This window comes from Scyliorhinus torazame, chromosome 10 (genome assembly GCF_047496885.1).
Source record: "Scyliorhinus torazame isolate Kashiwa2021f chromosome 10, sScyTor2.1, whole genome shotgun sequence".
NCBI lineage: Eukaryota > Metazoa > Chordata > Chondrichthyes > Carcharhiniformes > Scyliorhinidae > Scyliorhinus > Scyliorhinus torazame.
Window position 1 is genome coordinate 230,628,579 of NC_092716.1, and position 23,794 is coordinate 230,652,372.

Below are 23,794 nucleotides of genomic sequence, written 5' to 3' on the forward strand. Positions count from 1 at the left end.
ATTCCCGTAACAGCCTCCCCGAACAGGCGCGGAATGTGGCGACGAGGGGCTTTTCACAGTAACTTCATTAGAAGCCTACTTGTGACCAATAAGCGATTTTAATTCATTTCATTCATTCTCTCCACCTTCCTTTCTCCGTTGAGAATGGCCCTGGCTTCTCCGATTTGCCAACCTAACTGAGGTTCCTTAACCCTGGTACCATAATTCCTGAATCTTTTCTGCACCTTCTCTTAACACTTTTTCATCCTCCCTAGAAAGCGTGCTGGCCAGAATTGGGCACAATACTCCGGTTGAGACCGAAGCAATCTTTTATAAAGGTTTAGTCGCAACTCCCTTGCTTTTATACTCTATGTCCATATTTATAAAACCCAGGATCTTCTATACTTTATCACCACTCTCTCAGCCTGCCTTGCCATCTTCAATGAGTTGTGCACATATACCCTTGGGTCCCTGTGCCCACTTTAGAACCTTTATTTTGTGTTGTGTCTCTCCATTCTTCCTACCTTAATTAGTCACTTATTTATTCTCTGCATTAAACTTAATCTGCCATTTGTCTGCCCATTCCACCTGTGTCTTTTGAAGTTTATTTATATCCTCACAGTTCACACTATTTCCAGGATTTGTCTCATCTGCATCTTTTGAAATTGTGCTCTATACACTCAAGTGAGAAGGTGGTGGCATAGTGGTATTGTCACTGGACTAGTAAACCAGAGACCCAGAGAAATGCTCTAGGGTCCCAGGTTCAAATCCCACCACTGCAGATGGTGAAATTTGAATTCAATAAAAATCTGGAATTAAAAGTTTAATGATGACCATGACACCAGTGTTGATTGTTGTAAAAACCCATTTGGTTCATTAATGGCCTTTGGGGAAGAAAATCTGCCGTCCTTACCTGGTCTGGTCTACATGAGACTCCAGACCCATAGCAAGGGCATTTAGGGATGGGCAATAAATGCTGGTCCAGGCTGCGGAGCCCACGTCCCATGAACAAATTTTTAAAAAAGACACTAATGTACATATCAAGAAAAGCAGTTGTCCGAACACTGACTCCTGGGCAACCTCACTGAATAACTTTCTTCCAGTCTGAAAAACAATTGTTCACCAGTAGCCTGTTTCCTGTGACTCGGCCAATTTTGTATCCATGCTGCTACTGTCCATTTTATTCTATGAGGGCTAAGCTTGCTCTCATGTCTGTTTTGTAGCACATATCAAAACGCCGAACAGAGGTTTTTAAGGTCCATGTACACCCCATCAACCACATTTCCCTCATCCACCCTCTGTTAGGTCATCAAAAACGAATTTAAGGTAGTTAAATACTACTTGTCCTTAATAAATCAATGCTGGCTTTCCTTAATTAATCTGCATTTCCCAAACAACTGATAATTTTATCCTGAATTATTATTTCTGAGGTTAAACTAACTGGCTTGTCGTTGCTGGGCTGACCCTTTAATCTTTTTTTGAACAAGGGTATAACATTTGTAATTCTCCAGTCTTCTGGTGCCACCCCATATCTAAGGAGGAGTGAAAGATTATAGCCAGTGCTTCCGCAACTTCCACCCTTCCCTCAAAATACTTGGATGCATCTCATCCAGTCCTTGTGATTTATCAACCTTTAAATGCAGGCAGACAATCTAATACCTCCACTTCATCATTTTTAGTCTGTCAAGTGTCTCGGGTATCTCCTCTTTTGCAATGATTTGGACAGAATCTTTCTTGGTGAAGATAGATGTGAAGATCACATCTGGTACCTTAAGCCTGCTCCCTGCCCTCCATGCATAAATCCCCTTTTGGGCCCTTAATCTGCCCCACTCTTCCTTTCTACCTTTTTAAATATTTCTATGCCCATAGAAAGCTTTTGCATTGGCTGACAATTTCTTCTCATACCACCTCTTTGCTTCTCTCTATGTCAGAAAGGATATGAAAAAAAATCTATATTGTACCTGGTTTTCAATTCTATTATCCACCTGTCATACATAGAAACATACATAAAAAATAGGAGGCCATTCAGCCCTACAAGCCTGCTCCACTATTTATTATGATCATGGCTGATCATCACGTTCAATACCCTGATCTAACCGACTTGATGCAATGTTATCCCAGGAATCACTCTGATAAACCTTCGCGGCACTCCCTCGATAGCAAGCACATCATTCCTCAGATAAAACTGTGCACAATATTCCAGGTATGGACTCACCAAGTCCCTGTACAATTGCAGCAAGACATCCCTGCTCCTGTACTCCAATCCTCTTGCTATGAAGGCGAACGTACCATTTGGCGTCTTTACCTTTCTGCACCTGCATGCTTACTTTCAGTGACTGGTGTACGAGGGCACCCAGGTCTCGTTGCACATTCCTCTCTTTCAATCTAGCCATTTAGATAGTCATCTGCCTTCCTGTTTTTGCTACCAAAGTGGATAACTTCACATTTATCCACATTATTTTGCATCTGCCATTCGTTTTCCTGCTCACTTAACTTGTCCAAAGAATCTCTGCATCATCCTCCTCAGCTCACCCTCCCACCCAGCTTTGTGTCATCTGCAAATTTGGAGATATTGCATTGAATTCCCCTATCTAAATCATTAATATCAATTGTGAAAAGCTGGGGACCTGCCATTTGGAAAAAGAGCCGTTTATTCCTACTGTTTGTTTCCTGTCTGAAACCAGTTTTCTATTGATCAAAATACACTTCACTAAATCCCATGCGCTTTAATTTTACATGCTAATCTCTTACGTGGGACTTGTCAAAAGCCTTCTGAAAGTCCAAGCAAACCACATCCCCTGGCTCCCCATAGTCAAATCCACTAGCTCCACCCTCGAAGAATTTCAACAGATTTGTCAAGCATGATTTTCCTTTCATAAATCCATGCTGGCTCTGATCTGCCACTATTTTCCAAGCGCTCTGCTATTAAATCTTTTGTAATGGACTCTAGTATTTTCCCCACTACTGACTGGTCTACAATACCCTATTTTCTCTCTACCTCCCTTTTTAAATAATGGGGTTCATTAGCCACCTTCCAATTTGTAAGAACAGTTCAGAGTCCAGAATCTTGGAAGGTGATCACCAATGCATCCACTATTTCTGGGGCCATAAAACATGGGAGCAGAATTAGGCCACTTGGCCCATCGAGTCTGTTCCGCCATTCAATCATGGCTGATATTTTCTCATCCCCATTCTCCTGCCACTTCCTAAATTACTCTGGGATGTAGGTTTTTTTTAAATTTAGAGTACCCAATTATTTTTTTTCCAATTAAGGGGCAATTTAGCGTGGCCAGTCCACCTAATCTGCACATCTTTGGGTTGTGGGGGTGAAACCCACGCAGACATGGGGAGAATGTGCAAACTCCACACGGACAGTGACCCAGGGCCAGGATTCGAAACCGGGTCCTCAGCGCCGCAGTCCCAGTTCTATCCACTGCACCACATGCCGCCCCTTCTGGGATGTAGGTTATCAGACTCTGGGGATTTATCGGCTTTCAATCCCAACAATTTTCCCAACACCATTTCCCTACTATTACTGATATCCTTCAGTTCTTCCCTCTCACTAAACCCTGTGTTTCCCAACATTTCTGGTACGTTATTTGTGTCATCCTCTGAAGACAGAACCAAAGTATGTATTTAGTTGGTCAGCCATTTCTTTGTTCCCCATTATAAATTACCCCCCATTTCTGATTAAGGGACCTACATTTGTCTTCACCAATCCATTTCTCTTCACATACCTGTAGAAGCTTTTACAGGCATATTGGACTGAACATTACTGTTTTTCTCTCCAAAGATGTTGCCAGACCTGCTGAGTTTTTCCAGCATTCTCTGTTTTTATTATAAATTGCTTCTTGTTTTTTGACAGCCAACCTAAACTTTATGATGTCATGATCATTGGTCCCACTGATAGCTGATCCACTTGATCCTTCTCACTCCTTCCCCCGTTGAATTGGGAACATACTGATGTAGGCAGGTTACCTGAACACACTTTGGAAACTCTTTGTTCCTCTCTGCCCTTTGGCTATTACAATCTCAGTCTCTGTTAGGATAATTGAAGTCTTCCATTAAATTACTCTCTAAATTCTTGCATTTCTTTGTCATTTCCCTGCAAATTTGCTCCTCTATCTTTCCCTTGAATTGGTGACCTATAAGAATACACTGAGCAACATAATGGTACTTCTATTGTTTCTTCGCTATAACCGAGTAGATTCTGTCCTTGGCCTCTCCTTCTGGGACATCTTTCTCTCCAGCAATGTGATCAGCTTTAGAACATAGAAAATAGAACATACAGTGCAGAAGGAGGCCATTCGGCCCATCGTGTCTGCACCGACCCAGTTAAGCCCTCACTTCCACCCTATCCCCGTAACCCAATAACCCCTCCTAACCTTTTTGGTCACTAAGGGCAATTTATCATGGCCAATCCACCTAACCTGGACGTCTTTGGACTATGGGAGGAAACCGGAGCACCCGGAGGAAACCCACGCAGACACTGGGAGACGTGCAGACTCCGTACAGACAGTGACTCAGCGGGGAATCGAACCTGGGACCCTGGCACTGAAGTCACAGTGCTATCCACTTGTGCTCCCGTACAGCCCTAGTACTTCCCTTGAATGTGCTCAGTTATTGAATCATACCTCATTAGCCTTAGTCCGAAATGTTCAATTCTAGATGGCATATTTTTGAATTCTCCTTCAGGTTAAGAAAGAGACCAAAGGCTTGTGGTCAGTTTCAATTTTAAACCACAATCCCATCACGGAATCAGGGAACTCACACGTCCCTGTTGCTGCTACACTTTTTTCTGAATTAGTGCATACCTTTTCTCTGCATCTTTGAGTGATCTTGAAGCATAATAAACTGATCATCTTTTACCATCTTTTTGAACTGGTAAGAAAACTGTGCCCATCCCTGTAGATGATGCATCTGCTGCTACTATAATCGGCAGATCTGGATTGCAGTGCATGAGGATTTCAGGTGAAATCAAAAGACTGTTGAACATATCAAAATAATTTGGCCAGTTCACATTCCAGCGTCACTGTTGACCTTGTCTCAGCAGATGTCGCAATGGTTCTTTGACTTCTGCCAAATTTGGGAGGAACTTAATAACTTGGTTGACTATTCCAAGGAACCTTTCTGGTTGTGGAAACCCTCTAATACCTTGGTTTCTGTGGGTTGGCTGTTACTCCTGAAGATTGCATAATGTGTCTTCAGAATTTAATCTCTGGCTTTGCAAATTCACATTTCTCGTTCAAGGTTAAACCTACTTCCTGTAGAACTTTGAGGACTTAAGATTTAAGGTAAGAGGCAGGAGGTTTGGAGGGGATGTGAGGAAAAACACTTTTACCCAGAGGGTGGTGTGAGTCTGGAACTCGCTGCCTGAAAGGGTGATGGAGGCAGATACCCTCACAACATTTAAGAAGCACTTAGATGTTCACTTGCGATCCCAAGACATACAAGGCTATGGGCCAAGTGCTGGAAAATGGGATTAGAATAGTTAGGTGGTTATTTTTGACCAGTGAAGATGTGATGTGCTGAAGGGCATTTTGTATGCTGTAGACCTCTATGACTCTATGACAGCTCTCATCCTATGATTACTACTATCACTCCTCTGTTTCTTTCTAAGATCCTAAGAAATAGGAGCATGACTGGGCCATTTAACCCATCGAGCCTGCCCAGCCATTCAGTAAGGTCATGACCAATTTGATTGTGACCTGAACACCACTTTGTTGCCTGTTTTCCCCCATAACCCTCTACTCCCTCATCATTCAGAAATCTGTCTAACTCGGCCTTGAATACATTCAATGACCCAACCCCCACTGCTATCTGTGGAAGTGATTTCTGAAGACTTAACAACTCATTGAAAGAAGACAGTTCTCATCATCTCCTTCTTACATGGGAGACCCCTTATCTTAAACATGTGCCATCTAACTCTAGATTCCCCCAAAAGAAGAAACATCATTTCAGCATCTACCCTATAAGCCCCTCAGAATCTTATGTTTCAATAAAATCGGGCAGCACGGTGGCACAGTGGTTAGCACAGTTGTTTCACAGCTCCAGGGTCCCAGCTTCAATTCCCGGCTTGGATCACTGTCTGTGCGGAGTCTGCACGTTCTCCCCGTGTGCGCGTGGATTTCTTACGGGTGCTCCGGTTTCCTCCCACAGTCCAAAGATGTGCCGGTTCGGTGGATTGGCGATTCTAAATTGCCCTTAGTGTCCAAAAAGGTTAGGTGGGGTTACTGGGTTACGGGATAAAGGTGATAGGCTGGAGGAGTGGGGCTTAGGTAGGGTGCACTTTCCAAGGGCCGGTGCAGACTAGATGGGCCGAATGGTCGTCTCCTGCACTAAATTCTATGAAAATCACCTATCATTCATCTAAACTCCAATGCGTATCGGCTCAACCTTTCCTCATAAGCTAACCTTTTAGTCCCAGGAATCAGCCTAGTGAACCAAAGCAAGTAAGTCCTTCATTAATTATGGAGACCGTGGGGCGGCATAGTGGTTAGCACTGCTGCCTCACAGCACCAAGGATCCGGGTTCAATTCCGGCCTTGGGTGAATGTCTGTGTGGAGCTTGTACGTACCGTTATCCCTGCGTCTGTGGGTTTCCTCCTAATGCTCCGGTTTCCTCCCACAGTCCAAAGATCTGCAGGTTAGGTGGATTGGGCATAATAAATTGCCCCTTAGTGTCCAAGGACATGCACGTTCGGTTACGGGTATAGGGTGGAGTGGATCGGTGCAGACTCGACGGGCCGAATTGCTTCCTTCTGCACTGTAGGGATTCTACGAAACCTACACCGTACCCAAGGGGCGGTCTTGCCTGCACAATTGTAGCAAGACTTTTCTACTTCACCCCTTATAATAATAATAATCTTTATTGTCACAAGTAAGCTTACATTAACACTGCAATGAAGTTACTGTGAAAATCCCCTAGTCGCCATACTCCAGCACCGTTCAGGTACACTGAGGGAGAATTCAGAATGTCCAAATTACCTTTGAGCACGTGTTTCAAGACTTGTGGGAGGAAACCGGAGCACCCGGAGGAAATCCACGCAGACACGGGGAGAACGTGCAGACTCCGCACAAACAGTGACCCAAGCCGTGAATCGAACTAGGACCCTGGCCCTGTGAAGCAACAGTGCTATAAATGCTAACATTCTGTTTACCTCCCTAATTACTTACAAAGCCTGCATGCTAACTTTTTGTAATTCATGTACAAGGACACCCAGATTGTAATGCAGCTCTCCATTTAAATAATATTCTGCTTTTATATTCTTCAGCAATCTAACTGTGCAGAAGGTATTTTAAATATATAAGCTACTGAGGAATCCTCTGTGTCACTTCAAAAACCTAATGGTTTCTTCTTAAATAGGACAACATTCAAAACAATTGCAGGTTAATTCAAGTTACAGCTAGCCCCCATTTTATTTAAAGTTAAAAAGAGTTTAAAATATGAATTCTGTCAACATTGTCAACTTATCTTCCCTATCTGTTCTGAACACCTTCAATCCTGAAATATTTCATACCCAATCCTGCCTTTTGAGCACCTTTTATATTGCAGTTGTGGCTGTGCAAAAATAATTTGGACATGCTGCACACTTATAATCGGCAGCATACTCCAAAAACAAAAAGGGGTACTTTGGTTTGAACTACAATTTGTGGCACCACTCTGTAAAGACCTTTTTCTTGAATTCCCCATTGGATTTATTTGTAACTGTCTGGCCCTTCATCCTTCTGCCAAATTAGAACATTTTCTCTCTACTTTGTCCAAATCCTCATGATCCTGAACATCTCTATCTCTCAATCTTAAGGGGTACAACTCCAATGAAACTTAAGGTTGCTTCTTTTCCATAGCTGACCTAAACCTTAAGATGCTTTGATCACTTCCCGCAATGTCCCTTAATGACACTTGATTCACTGACGTACCTCATTCCCTAAATCCAGCAATTCCACCTTCCTTGTTGGGTTCGAAATACACTGACTATGAAAATTCTCCTGAACACTTCAGAGAATCTTCCCCGTCACTACCCTTGACACTATATTCCAATCCAGTTCATTTTATAATAATTAAGGTCCCCCGTTATCATAGTTTTAGCACCTTTGTAACTTCCCTGTAAATTTACTCCGTTCCATGACTCTGTTGTCTCTTTAATATGCCTGTTTCAAACACTAGCTTTCGGAGCACTGCTCCTTCCTCACCTGAGGAAAGAGCAGTGCTCCGAAAGCTAGTGTTTGAAACAAACCTGTTGGACTTTAATCTGGTGTTGTAAGACTTCTTACTGTGCTCACCCCAGTCCAACGCCGGCATCTCCACATCATCTTTAATATGCGTGGATATAATCCATCCAGATCTGGGTTTTATCTTTTTAGTTGATTCATTTATCAATTATCTTCTATTTTGCTTTTTAAAAATTCCTTCTATCTTGTGTTGTATTGAATATGCTTAGAGGAAATTTAATGGTTTAGTTTTCCAGAGGATGAAAATAAATTTGATTATTTGGAGGAAATATAATAAAACATAATGCAAATTTTGAAACAAATTGCATTATGTATTCTGATTTTTCCTCAGTAAATTCTACTCGGCGTATTTCTTTTTTTTTTAAAAAATGTATCTATGCTGTCAGCCAAATTTCTATGTAATTGATTTAAATGATACATTTTACTTTAAATGATATTACAGTATTGTCTGAGAAAATAGTCAATTAAGTTTTCAAAAATGATCTCTATTTAACATGACTATTTGTGGAAGTCTACAGATCTTTAATCCTGTCTTCAAACTACAGATTTTGTTGCAACCTCACAGCTTGCTTGCAAGGAACAAAGAGCAGTGTCAACCACAGTAAATGCAGAAGCCAACTTGTCTGACGGAGAAGAAGAGGTGGCTACAGACCAAATAACAGAGACAGTTACAAATGGCTCTATGAAAGAGACAGTCAGCCTTACTGTAGATGCCAAAACTGAAACTGCTGTGTTTAAAAGGTAGGTTGAGTGTTCTAAAATCCCTCAGAATATGGAATCATTCAGTCTTGAATATAGCATCTTTTTTGGATATGTAGTGGATTTCTATTCCTCATGATATTGATTTAGGCAGTTAGTCTAACATCAGTTGTTGGGACAATTCTGGAATCTTTAATTAAGGCAGTTGTAACAGTGCATTTGGGGAAATATGGTACGAATCAAACAGGTCAACATGGTTTTACTAAGGGGAAATCCTGTTTGACAAATTCATTGGAGTTTTTTGAGGATGAAACTGGTAGGGTACATAAAGGGGGATCATTAGATGTACTAAACCTGGATTTCCAAAAGGAATTTGATAAGCTGCCACAAAAGGTTAATGGGCAAATTAAGGGCTCATGGAATTGACGGTATTATCTCAATTCTTAAACATTTGTAATTGTTTTCTGCACCTCCTTGCATGCTCAATTGTATGGCAACCAGATTACTGCGCAGTGTTTAAAAAATGATCTAATCAAGTTTTGGTGTAAATTAACGTTACCTCCCTGCTTTTGGATGGGCCTCAAGTCTTAAAGGGAAATGTATATGTACGTGTTTTATTCGGGCAATAGAACTTTGTGTTGCAGACCCATTGTACATATTCTGTTTGATGTAATACCTAGCTATCCTAAAATATAAGATTTGTGAAAACATAAACCAGTAAATTGAACATCGGGTGGCCAATTGGTACTGGAAATGCAATATAATAACTCCATTTCGAGCATCTGTAGCTAGTTCTTTAAATATCGGCTGTGATATACTCAGTTTGCTTTTTATCACTTGGCAGAATGCAAACCTCTCATTCCCTTATCTGCTGATTTTAAAAGAATTGATGGAATAGCAAACTCTTTCAAATAAGATAAGGGCGCCACAGTGGCGCAGTGGTTACGCTGCTGCATCGAGGTCGCAGGTTCGATCCTGGCCCAGGTCACTGTCCATGTGGAGTTTGCACATTCTCCCCACGTCTGCGTGGGTCTCACCCCCACAACCCAAAGATGTGCAGGGTAGGTAGATTGGGCACACTAAAATTGCCCCTTAATTGGAAAAAAACACGTACGATTGTTACCAATGCAGGAAATTCATAAATGTTATCTATGTTTGGCTGTATTAAAACCACTAGAATAACTGCATTCACCCTATTGCAGAAATGATGTGAGAAATGTGGTAATGCAACTACAATGTTGGCATTTAGAGAAACAAAAGCTGGATTTGAGATTGGGTCTTTATCCTACTTAACCTTGTTCACTAATGTCTCACTTATTTTTATAGCTTCTTTTATGTACACATATACTTGAGCTGAATGTTTTTAGTAGCTAAGTTTCACACTTACAATTTTCCCTTGTGCATATATGGGGCTGCATTCTCCGTTTCAGCAGCTAAGTGCGAGTCCGAACAGAGAACGTGCGGGAGTTTTACGACCAAAGATTCAGGGCCGACTCCTCACCGATTCCGGGACCGATAAGGGGCTAGCAGTGGCACCGGGTGAAACTCCCGGCTCCCGCGCTAAAAGCGGCTGGAGAATGGGCGGGTACCTGGCCGCACATGGCTGACAACCTGCAGTGGTCACGCCCTACATCATGGCGCCGGCCATGCGCGGACTCGACCCGCCATCCGCGACCCCACTAGCCACCACCCACCAGTCCTCCCCAACCCTTGCGGCAGCCTCCCAGGCCAGCGTCACGGATCCAGGCTGAGTGAGGCGGCATTGGACAGACTCAGCCACCACGCCAGGTTCCCGACCGCTGAGACCATATGTGTCCCGTGCCACCGGTAACTCGGCCCATTGAGAGCCGAGCATCGTGGGAGGGCTTGCCGATGACGCGCCAACGGCGTTGCAGCAGCACGTGATGCAATTCAGCCATTTGAGGGGGCAGAGCATGGCTGACCGGCGGCGGCCCCGATTTGGGTGTCAGAGTTGACTCTCCGCCCGATCGCTGATTATGATATCGGCGTCGGACAACGGAGAATCCAGCCCATAATTATTCAAAGAAATACTTTTGAGGCAAATGTTGATAAATTGAATCATTGCATTGGAGTAGAGGCAAGCGTCCCTTTCACACAAGTTATTGGGATCATTTTTAAATATTGTTGTTAGTATTTATTTAGAAGAAGTGGAAGAAATTTGAGATGTGCTTTATTAAACGAGTATCAAAAAATGAAAAACTGATATTGGAACTTTGTGATGTTGCATAATATTTAAATATCTGCCATTTATTTACCTTCGTGTATTCAGTTTATGATTTAATTATCTTTTAGGATATTAAATTTTTCATATACTAAAGTTTTCTTTGTAGCAGATAATCTATTCTACTTGTGGTGAGACTTAATGGCGGTTGGTGGAAACATCTAGGTTGTTCTATTACAATATAATGGAAGAATGCTAGATATTTTAATGCAGCTGTATTCAGTAGCGTTTGAATGTGATACTTGAATATCATAAACTAGATCATGCTAATTTAGTTGAGTGTTTCACAATTTAAGCTTCCTTTCTCTTTCTTTCGTGCTTGTGGCTTCAGAGTGTTGAAATCCTATTGGTATGTATTATAATTAAGTGTAAATTAAATCAGTGCTGTGTGTGCAACCAAACAGCCTCATGTGATCTTAAATGTATTTTCACATTATGGCATGATTTTGAGATGACACCTAAAATGCCTTCAAGCTGAACCTCATTTATTCATGCTTTTTCTTCCATTTGCATGTGAAGATTTTCATATACTGCATGATTGGAGAGTGAATTTCATAACAATTCTGTGATAGGACATGCATTTATTATGATAACATTATAGATATTTTGATAACTTGCCTTTTTCTGTTTAGTGAGGAAGTAAAGTTGTCTACCTCTGAAGATGTTTCTTCAAAATATGTGTTGCCAGAAAACTTAGAAACTTCAAAACTGACTCCAACATCACATAATGATTATCGAACAGATGGGTAAGTGCACTCAAATTATGATGAATTTAATCATGCCTGATAATCTTTTAGATGTTAACTGGTGGCTTGCTTAAACAAAATGGAAATGTTTGTAAATGGCAGGCTTGAATCTCAATATATTTGCTACATCAGCTTTATTTCGGCTATTTAGTCAATGGTATTTTAAAACTTGTTATTGGTGCCTTCATTACATATAGTGTGTGAAATTCAAATACTCCACTATACGAAAAATGAAAAGAATTTCTAACTCTGATCTGTGAAATCCCTCTTAATTAGCAAGAGGACAATGGTTTTGATACTGCACACGGGTCATGTTTTATATGGAACAATACCTTTTGGGGGGGTGATAGGTAAACCCAAAGTTTTTCCAAGCTAACCAGTCACAGTTGACATAACTGCAGCTGCAACAAAAGAATACAACCGGGTTTTTGCTTTAGGTGGTACAGTGTGACTACTAATTATACCATTGCATGGGACTTCCGGTGGCGGTAATGAGTGAGTGAGCCGCACATTCGGGGGCTCTCACTCCGGCGGGATTTGAGGATCTGGTTCCCCGGTTTTGCGGGGCTGTGAAAGGACAGCCACGGGGGGCTAAGGAGCGAGCAGAGCTGCATGGAACTGCGGGAGAGCAGAAAGCAGTGCAAACGGGAAAGGAAGGGGCAAAGGCATGGTGTGCAGAGGAAGCTGACCCGGGAGCAAAGATGGCGGACCTCGGACCCGGCGATCCAGCAGGCGCTGGAAAACATGCTGCAGGTGATAAAGAGCAGTTTTGAGTCGTTGAAGCAGGATAACTTGGACCCACTTCAGAAGGCAGTGTATCAGCTGAACCAGAGACTGGATGCCCAGGACTAAAACGTTAAGGAGCTGGGGCAGGCGGATGCGCAGACGATTGCTGCGCGAGAAGTCGACGGGTTGAAGGAGAGACAGAGAAGACTGCTGGACAGAGTAGAGGAGCTAGAAAATAGAGCCCGTAGACAAAATCGGAGGATCATCGGCCTCCCGGAGGGGGCGGAGGGAGCTGATGCCACAGCGTTCGTGGCGGACCTGTTGATGCAGCTGATGGGGGCTGAACCCTGTCCGCGACCGCCGGAGCTGGAGGGAGCACACAGAGTACAGGTGCGTCCGGGGGGGCCCCCCCGTCCGATGGTGATTAGGTTCCACAGGTTTGTGGAGAAGGAGCGGGTGCTGCAGTGGGCAAAGAGCGCTAAGAGCTGCACGTTGAATAACAGTGTCCTTCGCATTTACCAGGATCTAGGCCAGGAGGTGGCCAGGCAGTGAGCAGCCTTTAAACAAGTTAAGGAGGTGTTGTTCAAAAAGCACGTGAAGTTTGGTCTGCTTTTCCCGGCCCGTCTTTGGGTTACGCATCAGGGCCAACACCACTACTTCTCCCAGCCCGAAGAAGCGATGGACTTCGCGAGGGATCAGGGGCTGGTCTCGAAAAAAGGACCCACGAACGCAAGCTAGGATCTGAGAATTACTGGTTGAAGGGACGCCTACTGTGCCTGGACTGCAGGTCGACTGTTTACTGCTTTAAAGGTGCCTTGTGGTGTATTTTTTGTGGGCAGTTTTTGCCTGTGGGGGGAGGGTATCCCCCCCCCCACCCCCTTTCAAATGGTCTTTTTCCTTTATTCTGTTGGGGTTTTTTCTCTCCTTTTTTTTTTTCTTCTGTTGTGGTGGGTACATTTTGTTGGGCTCTCTGAGTGCGCTGGAGCCTGTATTGTAACAAAAGGGTGGCCGGTCAGCAATGGGGATTAAAGATGTTGGTTGGGGGCTTTTGTTTCATTTATGTCTATGGTTTTTATGTTTGTTTCGGATGGGGGATGTACGGGTACTGGGTTATTGCGGTGTTATATATATATATATTTTATTTTTTTTAGTGCTCAGAAAGGGACGTGGGTTAACACTTTTCTGTGTACACAGCTGGAACTGTATTGTACCTGGAGCAGCCTTGCGTTGCTGTTTGATGTTTACATCTTATTTGATCTTTCCCATCTTAGTGAGACTGCTCCAGTGGGTCGGAGTGGGGGATGGTGTGCTGGGGAGTGGGGAGATGAGGTCGGGGAAACAATGGAAGTGAGACAAGGGGGCACCGGAGCGATGAGTCACCGGGCTAGCAGATTGGCTAGTCAAGGGAGTCCGGGGGGGGGGGAATACAGCCAGTGAATGGCAGGGGTGGGGTTATCAGGGGATGTTGCTGGGCCGGGGGGGGGGGGGGGGGGGGGGGGGGGGGGCGGGGAGGAGGTATTTTGCTGAAGTGGGGGGGGATCTGAAGTAGGTAATGGAAAGGAGGTCGGGGGTGGAGGCAGCCAAGAGGCGAGCCAGGAATGGCACAGCGCATGGGCCGGGGGCGGGCCCAAGAAAGGTTATAGCTGACTGGCTGGGGGTTGTGCCCCCCAACCAGGCTGATCCCGTGGAATGTCAGGGGATTAAATGGGCCTGTTAAAAGGGCACGTGTGTTTGCGCATTTGCGGGCTCTAAAGGCAGACGTAATTATGTTGCAGGAGTCACATCTGAAAGTGTCTGACTAGGCTAAGGAAGGGCTGGATCAGCCAGGCCTTCCACTCGGACTTAAAATCCCCCCTGGACTTAGAATCCAAGTCCAGGGGGTATTAATTATGATCAATAAGCGGGTTCAATTTGAGGCGGAGGGCGTAGTCGCAGACAGTGGGGGCAGATTCCTTATGGTAAGGGGCAAGCTGGAGGGGAGGAAAGTGGTGCTGGTGAACATGTATGCGCCGAACTGGGTCGACGTTGACTTTATCAAAAGAGTGCTGGGGAAGATCTCTGACCTAGACTCACGTAAGTTGATAATGGTGGGGGGGACTGCCCTAATACTGCCCTTGACCCAGGGCTGGACCGGTCATGTCCCAGAACGGGCAGACTCTCAACAATGGCAAGGGAGCTGAAAGGGTTCATGGAGCAAATGGGGGCTGTGGACCCATGGAGAGCCAGACAGCCGACTGGAAGGGGCTACTCGTTTTATTCGCATGTTCATAAAGTATATTCTAGGATTGATTTTTTTATCGTGAGCAGGGACTGTATAGGGGAGGTAAAGAATACGGAATACTTGGCAATCACTATCTCGGACCATGCCCCGCACTAGGTGGACCTGCAGGTCGGGGGGCGAATTACCAACGCCCGCAATGGAGGTTAGACGTAGGACTGTTGTCGGAGGAGGGGATATGTGAGAGATTTCGGAAGTGTATGCAAAATTACTTGCAGGTGAACAATACGGGGGAGGTTTCAGCAGTGACCCTGTGGGAGGCGCTGAAGGCAGTAGTGAGGGGGGGAGCTGATCTCAATTCGGGCTCACGGGGTCAGGGCGGACAGAGCCGAAATGGACAGATTGGTTAGGGAAATTCGCCGCATAGACGAGGAGCATGCGGGGTCCCTGGGGGAGGGACCTACTCAGCGAGAGACGGAGATTGCAGGCGGAACTGGGGGTGCTATCCACAAATAGGGCCGTGGAACAACTTAGGAAGGCGAGGGGAGTGGTGTATGAGTATGGGGAGAAGGCCAGTAGATTGCTAGCGCAGCAACTCAGGAAGAGGGAGGCGGCCAGGGAAATAAGTAGAGTGGTTGATGGGGAGGGAAGCACAGTGGAGGACCCGGCAGGACTGAATAAGGTATTTCGAGACTTCTATAGTAAGCTGTACACTTCAGAACCCACGGAAGAGCCGGAGGAGATGAAAAGGTTCCTGGATGGATTAACCTTCCCAAAAGTAGGCAGGGGACTAGTGGACGGGCTGGGGGCCCGATTAGAGCGGAGGAGGTATTGGGGGGCCTAAGGCCATGCAGCCGGGGAATGCCCCGGGACCGGATGGATACCCAGTAGAGTTTTACAAGAAGTTCCTTTTAATGAGGCAAGGGACAGAGGGACCCTGCCACCGACGATGTCGCAAGCCACCATCTCGCTGATACTGAAGTGGGACAAGGACCTGGAATCCTGCGGGTCATACAGGCCAATCTCCCTGATCAATGTGGATGCCAAGGTCCTGGCGATTAGAATTCAGGACTGCATACCGGAGGTGATTGGGGACGATCAGACAGGAATTGTGAAAGGCAGGCAGCTGACAGCTAACTTGAGAAGATTGCTTAATGTGATCATGATGCCCCCGACGGGCAAGGAGGTGGAGGTAGTGGTGGCAATGGACGCTGAGAAGGCCTTCGACCGGGTGGAGTGGGGCTATTTGTGGGAGGTGCTTGGACGGTTTGGGTTCGGGGAGGGACTGGTTAATTGGGTCAGACTATTGTACCAGGCCCCAAAAGCTAGCATTAGGACGAACCGGATAATGTCAGATTATTTCAGACTACACTGCGGGACCAGACAGGGATGCCCACTCTCCCCGTTGCTGTTTGCGCTGGCCATAGAGCCGTTGGCGATGGCGTTGAGAGCTGCGAAGGGGTGGAAGGGAATGACTAAGGGGGGGTGGAGCATAGGGTCTCTCTCTATGCGGACAACCTGCTCCTGTACGTGTCGGACCCACTGGCCGGGATGGAAAATATACTGGAAACATTGAGGAAGTTCGGCCGGTTCTCAGGGTACAAATTAAATATGGCCAAGAGTGAGATGTTTGTGGTGCAGGCAAGGGGCCAGGAGAATAGACTGAAGGAGCTGCCATTTAGGCTGGTGGAGGAAAGTTTCGGGTACTTGGGGATACAGGTGGCACGAGACTGGGGCAGGTTGCATAAGTTAAATTTGACAAGGGTGGTGGAACAAATGAAGGGAGAGTTTCGGAGATGGGATGCACTGCCGCTGTCACTGGCAGGGAGGGTGCAGACTGTAAAGATGACAATCCTCCCTAGATTTCTGTTCATCTTCCAGTGCCTCCCGATCTTTGTCCCACAGTCCTTCTTCAAATGGACTGGCAAAATCATCATGAGCTTTGTCTGGGCGGAAAAATCCCCGTGGGTGAAGAAGGCGATGCTTGAAAGGAGCCGCAGCTAGGGGGGACTGGCATTGCCAAGTTTGATCAACTACTACTGGGCGGCTAACATAGCCATGATAAGGAAGTGGATAGTGGGTACGGGGTCTATCTGGGAGCAAGTGGAGGCGGCTTCATGCAGGGGCACCAGTTTGGCAGCCCTGGTCACGGCTCCCCTACCGCTGTCGCTGGCCAGGTACTCCACCAGCCCGGTAGTGGGGGCGGCCCTGCGAATATGGGGCCAGTGGAGGAGGCATGTGGGGGGGGGTGGGTGCGTCTGTCTGGGCTCCAATATGTGATAACCATCGATTCGCCCCCGGGAACATGGATGGAGGGTTTCGAACATGGCGGGGGTGGGGAGGGTGGGCGATATGTTCCTGGAGGGGAACTTTGCGAGTTTGAGGGGCTTGGAGGAGAAATTTGGGCTGGTAAGGGGAAATTACTTTAGGTACTTACAGATGCGGGACTTTGTACGCAGACAGGTCCCATCCTTCCCACGCCTCCCGCCAATAGGGATCCAGGACAGAATAGTCTCTAGAGGAGAAGGAGGAGAGGGTAGAGTCTCGGATATCTACAAGGTGCTCATGAAGGGGGAAGAGTCCCAGACGGAGGAACTGAAACTCAAATGGGAGAAGGAGCTTGGCGGGGGGATGGAGGACGGGCTGTGGGTGGAAGCCCTGAGTAGGGTAAACTCAACCGCAACATGTGCCAGGCTCGGCCTGATTCAATTTAAGGTTGTTCACCGGGCCCACATGACGGTAGCTCGGATGAGCAAATTCTTTGGGGTCGAGGACAAGTGCGCTAGATGAGCGGGAGGACCAGCGAACCATGTTCGCATGTTTTGGGCATGTCCTAAACTTAGGGGGTACTGGGAGGGATTTGCGGGGGTCATGTCCTGGGTGCTGAAAACAAGGGTGGTGATGAGTCCAGGGGTGTCAATTTTCGGGGTTTCGGAAGACCCGGGAGTCCAGGGGGAGAAAGAGGCAGATGTTCTGGCCTTTGCTTCCCTAATAACCCGGCGGCGAATACTGCTGGCATGGAGGGACTCAAAACCCCCGAAGACCGAACTATGGCTTTCGGACATGTCAAGTTTTCTGGGTATGGAAAAAATTAAATTCGCCTTGAGAGGATCTGTACTGGGGTTCGTCCGAAGGTGGCAACCATTCATCGACTTCTTCGCGGGAGAGTGAACGTCAGTGGGGGAGGGGGGAGGGAGGGAGAGATTAGAGTAGAGTAGGAGGGATAAATAGGCGGGTAGTGTCTAGGGGAGAGGAGCAGGCATGTGCAGTATGGTTTGATTGAAGTATTGGTTTTATATTGATGTTTGCACATTTCTGTTATCTGTAACTGTCTACAATGCCAAAAAATACCTCTAAAATTGTTTGTTTAAAAAAAAACAATTATACCATTGCATGAATTATACCATTTCACTTTTTTCCTCACTTGTTTTTGATATTGGAATGATTTATGGTTTGTGTTTGCTTCTGTAAGTGATAGCTGTCATGCTTGTGTATGTTACTACCAAACAGAGTAAAAATGGTTTGTCGTATGTATCAGCTAGAATTCATTTCCACAATGCTCTTTAGTTTCCATCTTTAACACAAACTATTTTATCAACAGCTGGAAGCCTTCTGAAGAGAATATAAAACCTTGTGAAAAAGCCACCTTGAATGGGCCTGTTGATAATGTGACATCAATGGAAGAAGTCAAGTAAGTCTCTATTGCAGTCTGTGCATTATACCATTGTATACCATGCAATGTATAACTTTAGTACTGGCTATTTCCTGATAGTTCATGCCACATTTTTAATGGGAGGTCCTGTCGACACACGCTCTATAAATGACTGGATGACTAAGGAATTATCTCACTGTCATCTCTAGAAATTAGTTTACATAGTTGAGATTTGCACTACGAAACTGGAGTACATTCTTAATATTAAAGTTTAAACCATTAAGAGAATGACATTGCCTCTTTTTGGAACAGTGCTACAATTCCCATAAAGACCAGAAACTTATGAAAGGGTACTTGAATTCCCAGTGACCTAATTTTTAAAAATTCAAGTTTTAACACTTTTACTGTACAAACAAACAAAAAGCAACATAAAGAAGAGCAGGAGTAGACCATGCCATGCTCGACCATTCAAATTAATCATGGTGAACTTCAACTTTGACTTTACTTTTCTGCTCGTTCTTCAACTCTCTTGATTCCCTGAGAGACTGAAAAATCTATCTCAGCCTAAAATATATTCAAAGTTAGTATATCCACAACTCTTTGGGATAGAGCATTCCAATGTTTCACAACTCTTTTAGTGAAGAAATGTCTCCTCATCACAGTCCTGAATGTTAGGCCCCTTATCCTGAAACTGCACATTTGTTCTAGATTCGTTAGACAGGGGGAGAAATGTCTGTCTACCCTGTCAAGCCCCTGCATTGATGCATTTAAGAAGAGGTGTGTTAGATATGAGGGGGAAGGAAGTGAGTGACTGGAGACGGTCACTTGGCTGGGAGGAGGCTCGCGTGGAATATAAGCACCAGCATAAACCAGTTTTGCCATATAGATTCTCGGCAAATCTGAAGGCTTAATAATACATTTCATTTCCACCTAGCAATATAGGGGCTGGTTTAGCACAGTGGGCTAAACAGCTGGCTTGTAAAGCAGAACAAGGCCAGCATCAAAGGTTCAATTCCCGTACCAGCCTCCCCGAACAGGCACCGGAATGTGGCGACCAGGGGATTTTCACAGTAACTTTAATTTGAAGCCTACTTGTGACAATAAGCGATTTTCATTTTCATATAGCTGATACTGAGATCAAATAAGATCTTATCAAACTAATGTTCTCTGAGTTAAGAGGATTCAAATTAATGCTTATCCTTCCGTGAGACTGAAACTTTAAAACCTGTGGTTGAGAAGCTAATGATACCTGGCATTTAATGATCTCTTGCATCATCTTAAAGCCATATAATTTTAGCGTGGCTGTTCTAAGTTATGAATAGTCCTTGTAGTTTTCAATATATGCACTTTATGTGGGGAGAGAAAAAAGCTGAATTATAGTATGATTATAGTTTAATTTATAGTCTGTGTCCATATGCAGCAAGACCTGGACAATATTCAGGCCTGTGCTGATAAGTGGCGAGCAACATTCGAGCCACAAGTGGCAGGCAATGATCCTCACAAAGGAGGGAAAACTCCACCATCTCCCCAAGACATTACCATTTTTGAATCCCCTATTATCAACATCCTGGGGGGTTATCACTGACCAGAAACTGAATTGGGCTTGCCAAAAAACATTGTGGTTACAAGAGCAAGTCAGAGGCTGGGAATTCTACGGCGAGTAACTCACCACCTCACTCCCCCAAGTCCGTCCACCATCTACAAAGCACTAGTCAGGAGTGATGTTGAATATTCTCCACTTGCTTGGATGAGTGCAGCTCCAACAATAGTCCACAAGCTCGACATCTAGGACAAAGCCACCTGCTTGATTGGCACCCCTTCCACCACCTGCAACTTTATTCCCTCAACCGTTGGCGCGCAGTGGCAACAGTGTGTACCATCTACAAGATGCACTACAGCAACTTACAAAGTTCCCTCAACAGCACCTTCCAAACCCGCAACCTCTACCATCCAGAAGGGCAAGGGCAGCAGATGCATTGGGACATCACCACCTGCAGGCTCCCCTCCAAGCCACATGCCGTCTTGACTCGGAACAATATTGTTTCTTGACTGTTGCTGGACCAAAATCCTGGAACTCCCTCCCTAACAGCACTGTGCTTATACCTACACCACATGGACGGCAGAACTTTGAGAATGTGGTCGAGCGCAATTAGGGATGGGCAATAAGTGCTAGCCTCGTCATGCTGCTCGCATCCCCTGAAAGAATTTAAAAAAGGTAACTAATTGAAGTGGTTATTTCCCTTTGCTCGAACTACAAATGTTTGTTTCTAATTGTTGAAAAGCGATTTGACTGCATTTTCGCTCATGTGTATGAAATTTTATCTTGCATTGTGTTTTCTGTTTTGTTTTTTTAGGACTAGTCAACAAGTCCTGCCACCCGAAGCTTCGGTTAATGGCCCTGCATGATTAATTCTGTCTGCTGTTGTCTACTCCAGCCTGAGCAGCTACTATCCAGGGGTATCAGTGGGGTTCACTGGAGGCACTGGGCTTCGGCCTGTCAAAGCCAGTCACTGCTGCACTAAATTCACATGGGATCAGGACCAGCAATATTATCAGATTTTTTAAGATGGATGTGCAAAGAAAAGTTGAATGAAATGTACAAGTGAGGGTATTACATGTTGGCAGATACAAAGAACTCTTGCGTGCATTTGTATCAAATACATGTTCTTATAAACAGGATGATCAGTCCATTAAATATCTTGCCACTCACGTGATAATTAGTATTGTTGCCATAGTTAAATGGTTATAAGAGTAGAGTATTTTATAAAAAGTGTATACTTAAACCCAACGTATATAATTGAAGTATACCAATTGGAACACATAGTGTGACCAAAGTGTTTAGAAATTTTCATACTTTTTTTCATCTTGTATAAAATTTTAACTTTCAGTGTTTCTTCCAAGTGGGCAGAGTAAATTGTAGAAGTGAAATGCAAATGTCAAAGTGTTATTTTGATTGAGTTGCCTATATTAAACCAATGCTAGAGAAAATTCTAATTGTAAATGTTCAATAGTGGCTCTTTGCTTCAGGTTTTATTTGTAAACATTTCTTGAATTCTAGAACATTAGTATTGAAAGCTCTTTGATATGGAGTTTAAATATATTTGTTACTGAAGACTAGTTGGTCATTTGGTATGTCACTGAACAGCCATAAGCTTGTTCATCCCTCTGTATTTTACATTTTCAGACCAAGAAATTGTTCAAATCAAAGGTGAAGAACACTTAAGATTAGCCTTGAATTGCATGTGACCTCTGTGTTTCTCTTTGCTAAAGGTCTGCATCAGTGCATTGCCTCAATGATTTAAACTATCTTTTAACTTTTTAAACTTCTATTGAACCAACTAACTGATTTGTTTTTAAATTAGCCCCTTTATTTCACTTGACAAGGCAATGGAACTTAATCAGGGTGAACTGATCACTGAGCACTTAATGTAACAATGGTTGGCTAAAAGTGGCTCTATTGGTATAAACTTCTAAGGAGTGGCGAAGAGCCCTACTTTGATAAAGTATGACAATATCTAAAGAGGTTAACTCGAACTTTTAAATTCAGGGATTTGAAGTGTTATGACAGGTTGACCCCGATTCATTGGGACCTTACTGTACTGTTAATGGAAGTGGCAGCTAGTATTGGGTTAAGCTCAGAAAGTTTTGAAAAAGTGTCATTTGACAAAGTGCCTATGGTACTGGTTTAAGTCAGAAGAGAGATGATGGTGATGCATGATGAATTTGTGGAAGAATTCTTTCACATTAGAAAATAGTGTCTGTTCCAGGAAAGTAAAATGAAATGTGCACTCATCTTTTTGTGTGGCTTGTTCTTTGCAGCATCTACAGTAACTATATTGTTGGCCCTTCCAAGCACCTTAATACATTCTAAGTCAATGGAATATTTTTTGTCAATTTCATCACTGGTTTAAGAAAGTTGACGGTTTGAGTTTAAAGTTCTGCACATCTGTATTTGAAGAAAAATCGCCAAACCAAACAATGCAATTTTCTGTGATCTTCCTCAACTGCTTTGGGGCAGTTCATTCCGCTGCCAATGCTTGATTCACCACTTACATTTCTGAAGTAGCTGATCACAGACACTTGAAGGCTGGGATGTTGAGACATCTCTATCGGTAGCAATCAATTAAAACTGGCAGGACTATAGTATACATTTTTAAGTATTGTAAAAGATGGGAGAGGGAAGGGGAAGAAGTGTTTCCGAATCAAAATATCGGGAATGGTGGTGCTATTTGGCTGTGGCTGCTAAATAGGAAAAAAATAACCTGTTCTGTCTTGACAATCTTCATTTGCAATGTTTGTGTGTTAAGTTGCATGAAAACATGGCAACTATTTTTTTAATAATGCGTTAGGATGGACATTAACCACTCACGCAAGCAAATACAAAATGTAAAAAGTATTGGATTCTTACTGTCAGATTATTCTGGTTGTATGATACATTTTTCATTTGTCCTATTTCAGATGTACATCCAATATACCATGTAAATATACCTTGTTAAAATTAATATGCCATTAGTTAAAGTTTGCAATAAAGTGAATTGCTTAAGTTGTATAAAAGTGAATCGTTTAAATTATATGAGCATGGTGGCCCAATAATTATTAATCACATGTTCAGTGGTACAAATTATTGCCAAAAAACTTCCTCAATGCTTGGATGTACAAAAAGGAAACTCTCCCATAATTATAAAAGCAAACACTGAGGATGCTGGATATCTGAAATAAATCAGAAAATGCTGGAAATACTCAGCAAGTCTGGCAGCATTTGTAGTGAGAGAAACAGAAGTGTTTCGAGCTGAATATGATTTCTTCAGAACTGCAAAACTCCCATAATTGACTTGCAACACCTTTCTTGAACTTACTATTTGAAATTTATACACGATGATTGTAATCCTGTCTTTGTTTTAAAAATAAATAAACTAAATATTTAGTAAGGTGCCCCTTTTTAAAAGATGTATCATGGTTTGATTAAAATGTTGGGTTGCTGAATAAAAAGGGTTGCTTACGAGTTGCTTTGAAATACTTTACTTAAAAATTGAATGCATTTGATTGCTCAAAGGATCTGGTCAGGTTTGGTTTCCATACACATAGACCCGAGATTATAAACAAGACGTTCTTTGCAGTCCTGTTGACTTGAGCTGATGCAAGTTAATCAAATGGTTCCATAAGTGGTGTGATAAACAGTTTTTTTAAAGTGTGATAATTAGGCTATTGTACAGTTTAAACAGTACATTTTTGAGCTTAATGGTGACAAATTCGACTTGAGCAACTAGAGGTCAGTCGGAGGTTGTGGGCCTAAAGTTACAT

General features: G+C 43.9%; 1 protein-coding gene across 9 annotated transcripts in view; it reads left to right on the forward strand.

Moving 5' to 3' along the window:
* Nucleotides 1-23,425, forward strand: part of ppp6r3 (protein phosphatase 6, regulatory subunit 3) — a 169,948-nt gene extending 146,523 nt beyond the window's left edge. For 6 of the 9 annotated variants that reach the window (XM_072466552.1, XM_072466549.1, XM_072466550.1 and 3 more), the window contains 5 exons: nt 8,756-8,951; nt 11,483-11,500; nt 11,784-11,897; nt 18,443-18,532; nt 20,848-23,425. In XM_072466552.1, coding sequence (XP_072322653.1) covers nt 8,756-8,951; nt 11,483-11,500; nt 11,784-11,897; nt 18,443-18,532; nt 20,848-20,899 — 470 coding nt within the window. In that variant the 3' untranslated portion in view covers nt 20,900-23,425. The remainder of the gene's footprint in view (nt 1-8,755; nt 8,952-11,482; nt 11,501-11,783; nt 11,898-18,442; nt 18,533-20,847) is intronic. The other 3 variants (XM_072466555.1, XM_072466554.1, XM_072466551.1) reach the window with 1 other exon arrangement.
* Nucleotides 23,426-23,794: the final 369 nt, after the last annotated feature.